This window comes from Cryptomeria japonica, chromosome 10 (assembly GCF_030272615.1).
Source record: "Cryptomeria japonica chromosome 10, Sugi_1.0, whole genome shotgun sequence".
Taxonomy (NCBI): domain Eukaryota; kingdom Viridiplantae; phylum Streptophyta; class Pinopsida; order Cupressales; family Cupressaceae; genus Cryptomeria; species Cryptomeria japonica.
The window spans coordinates 291,546,867-291,550,240 of record NC_081414.1 but is presented as its reverse complement, the minus strand read 5'-3'; the positions used below and the strand labels follow the sequence as shown (position 1 = coordinate 291,550,240).

The 3,374-nt window shown below is 34.2% G+C and overlaps 1 protein-coding gene across 1 annotated transcript; it reads right to left on the bottom strand.

Annotated features, from left to right (window-relative positions):
- Nucleotides 1-680: 680 nt before the first annotated feature.
- On the bottom strand, nucleotides 681-3,160 carry LOC131040921 (uncharacterized). The gene is made up of 2 exons (XM_057973879.2): nucleotides 2,831-3,160; nucleotides 681-1,814 (listed from the first exon to the last, which is right to left on the bottom strand). Exons 1-2 carry the CDS (start codon nucleotides 3,003-3,005, stop codon nucleotides 1,171-1,173), a joined length of 819 nt encoding a protein of 272 aa, XP_057829862.2. The 5' UTR covers nucleotides 3,006-3,160; the 3' UTR covers nucleotides 681-1,170.
- Nucleotides 3,161-3,374: the final 214 nt, after the last annotated feature.

Below are 3,374 nucleotides of genomic sequence, written 5' to 3'. Positions count from 1 at the left end.
TCATATCTAAATCTATGTAAAATAACCTTACATTATCAATAAACAATTAGAATTATAGAGTCTTTAATATAATGTTAAGTGCTTTCATTTGTATGATTTTTAGCTGATTCTATTTGTTCATTGTAAGATGTCTTATTGGTGTAAATATGATGGGCATTGATGATAGCTTTGTTGATATATTTGATGATGCTAAGATGAAAATCTCGAAGATAAGAATCTTGATGGAAGAAGTAACTCTTGAAAATGCGAGGGACATAAGAATGTTGGCAGATTGTTTCTTTAATTTCATAAAAACTTCATTTGTCAATAAAGGATCATCGATGTTCTTTAATAATGTCAAATTTATAATGGAACTTGCTTGCGTGTCATTTTATAGGAAAATATAATACTTGAATTTTTTTATCTTATATTAAAATAAAAAAATATATTATCATTTCTATCTTTAAAAAAAATATCTAAAAGATCAAAAGATAATTCTCAAAGTATTTATTTTTATTTATATATTTTCAAGCAAATAAAAACCTAAAAATAATATTTCTTGAAATCTTCTACATAATTTAAAAAAATATATATCCTAATTTGAAAAAACAACTCCCATTAACGACACGTACTTCTATAATTCCACAAATGCTATGAAGTTGGAAAATACATATAAAGTAACTTAAGCCTCTGCAAACTCATTGATTTTGTAAACAAGCCCAATTTCTTTATTTATTGAAATAACTAGGTCTCCGATTAATTATTTATGAAAGATAATAGATTTTACTGTTCATACAGTCTGAGATCTACAGATTTCATAATCCATTGCTGCTTAAGCAAACATTATACAAATATCTAACTCCTTCAATGCCAATAGAAAGCTGAGACTATTTACCATAAGATGCAAACTTCGAGTACAGTAGAACATTTAAGATTATGAAGAACATTTAAGACTATGGAGAACCTCTAGTGAATGAGGGTATTGGGAGAAATTTGGTTGAAGGGTTATAAGGAGTGGAGTGAAAATGGAGGTGGAAGGTATTAAGGGGAAGGAAATTGGGCAGGAGGTATTGATGGTGGCAGAGGAGGAAGTGGAACAATGAGAGTATTAGAAGAAACTTGGTTTAAGGGGTATAAGGAGTGGAGTGAAAATGGAGGTGGAAGGTATTAGTCATGGGTTGGGGAAGAAAATTAGGCAGGAGGTGTTAATGGTGGCACTGGCAGAGGGGGAAGTGGAACGAGAGATGGTACATCCACTGGTGGCAAAGGAGGGAGTGGAACCAGTGGTACATCCACTGGTGGCAGAGGAGGGAGTGGAACCAATGGTACATCCACTGGTGGCAAAGGAGGGAGTGGAACCAGTGGTACATCCACTGGTGGTAGAGGAGGGAGTGGAACCGATGGTACATCGACTGGAGGCAGAGGAGGGAGTGGAACCAGTGGTGGTGTTTCTAATGGAATGGGAGGTAACAGATCCTTAGAGGATTTCAATGAAGCCTTTAGGGCAGATTTAGGGTCAGTAGCAACATCTTGGGAGCAAAAGGAGGGTGGAGATTGAGGCCTGTAGCTGAAGAAACCTGCAGAATATGTGTGGATACTACCCTTCTTTGACTTCAAAGTGAATGAGGAGGAGTTGGCTGTGGATACTAGCTTGCAAGGGCTTTTTTGCTCTTCATTTTGAAGCAAGGTTACAGAGCATCTCTTTAGTTGTTTATCTGAGTGGAAGATGGATGGAACAAGTTCCACCTTGAACTGTCCATACTTATTTGTCTTTGCTTCAGTCCGAAAATCAGGTGTCTGCTTATTGTTTCTGCATTCCACAGCAACTGAAGCACCTGATTCATCCAATACTCACAATTTATAAGATCAGAGAAACTCCAAAGTAAAAAGTTACTGCTCCACAGTAAAAGGGTTCAATCCAAAGTGTTGATAAAAATACTTGCATAAGTGATTCCAGAAACAATTATTCAAAAACTTTTTTCCTCAAAATCTTAAATTCCATTTGTCTTTCCCTGATATTCACACAAAAACTTAGAAAAACAAAGAAATTCAACCAAAAAATTATTCCACAGCAACTGAAGCATCTGGTTCACCCAATACTCAAACACAATATAAGATAAGAGAAACTCCAAGTAATAAATTACTGCACAACAAGAGTTCACCCAATAGTCAAACAAAACATAAGATCATAGGGAAACTCTCAAGTAAAAATTTAATGCTCCATGTTGAGTATTTCATAGCAGAATAGATTCTGATTTTAAACAGCAGATATTACATACACAACATAGTAATTATGTGGTTCACCATTAATGACTACGTTTACAAGAAAAACAGAACAATCTCTATTTTTATCGATATTCCAATAACTTACAATTACATACTTCTTACATTATCCATTCATTTGTGAATTCTCCAAAATATATGAAGAGACAAATGAGAGAAGTGAAAAACAAAGAACAAAAGAATATGAATGGTCCAAGACCCTTAGACTTCACTTCCAACACTCCGCAGCAAAAGAGTTCATCCAATACTCAAACAAAACATAAGATCAGAGTAACATCTAAATAAGAAATTACTGATCCAAGTCTATTTTATGTATATTAAATTAAGGTAAATTTGAAAAATTCTACTAAATCTAAAGCAATTCAGACAAGTAATAAACATTTAGTAAAACTGATTTATTCATTAATAATAGATTGAATGTGATCTGAAATATTGATAAAAAAACATAATTTCAAATAACATTTATCCTTATAACCATAGCATCCCCTGAACACAAAAACTCGATGAAAGCAAAGAAATGTACCCAAGAAAAAGGTTCTAAAAAGGAAACCCAATTAACAAGTTATACCTGAAATGAAGTAGCTGTTTTTGGAGAATTGTTGCTTGTAACATGTATCACAAAATACAGTGCCCACAATTCTTACAGAGAACAAATGGGCATCATCATGATGAAGTGCATCAGCTGCAGCAAAACAAGTGATTATGGCCAACAACAATACAGCTCCATAAATCTTTGAGCTCATGGTGGAAGCTGAAGAAGATTTCTGAGCAGAATGGTGGGAATTTTCCTCTATTTAAGGACTCTAGCAGGTGGAAGAGGCCAATCACAGTGTCTTATCATTTGCACATTTTGTGCAAAACCTTTTGAGCCTGTTTACCAGATGAGACGAAGGCGATAACCATGAAAAGCCCATGTGTGCTTCTGAGTTTCTTTTATCAAACCATGGAAGTGCCAAAAAAAATCGTGGGCTCCATGAATAAACAATAGGAGAATAAAATCAAACATTGCATTTGTGAGCATGTGATTTCTGTCGTAGAGACGTGCAATAGGTTTGGTTTAAAATAGTGTTACAATAACTAGTTTGTCAATACTCTTAATTTAATGAAGTTAA

Bases quoted from the DNA above. Each gene is read 5' to 3' on its own strand.
- LOC131040921 (XM_057973879.2), bottom strand. From the start codon at position 3,005: ATGAGCTCAAAGATTTATGGAGCTGTATTGTTGTTGGCCATAATCACT. The intron at 1,815-2,830 runs GTATAACTTGTT...TGGATGAATCAG, and splicing joins AAACAGCTACTTCATTTCAG to GTGCTTCAGTTGCTGTGGAA.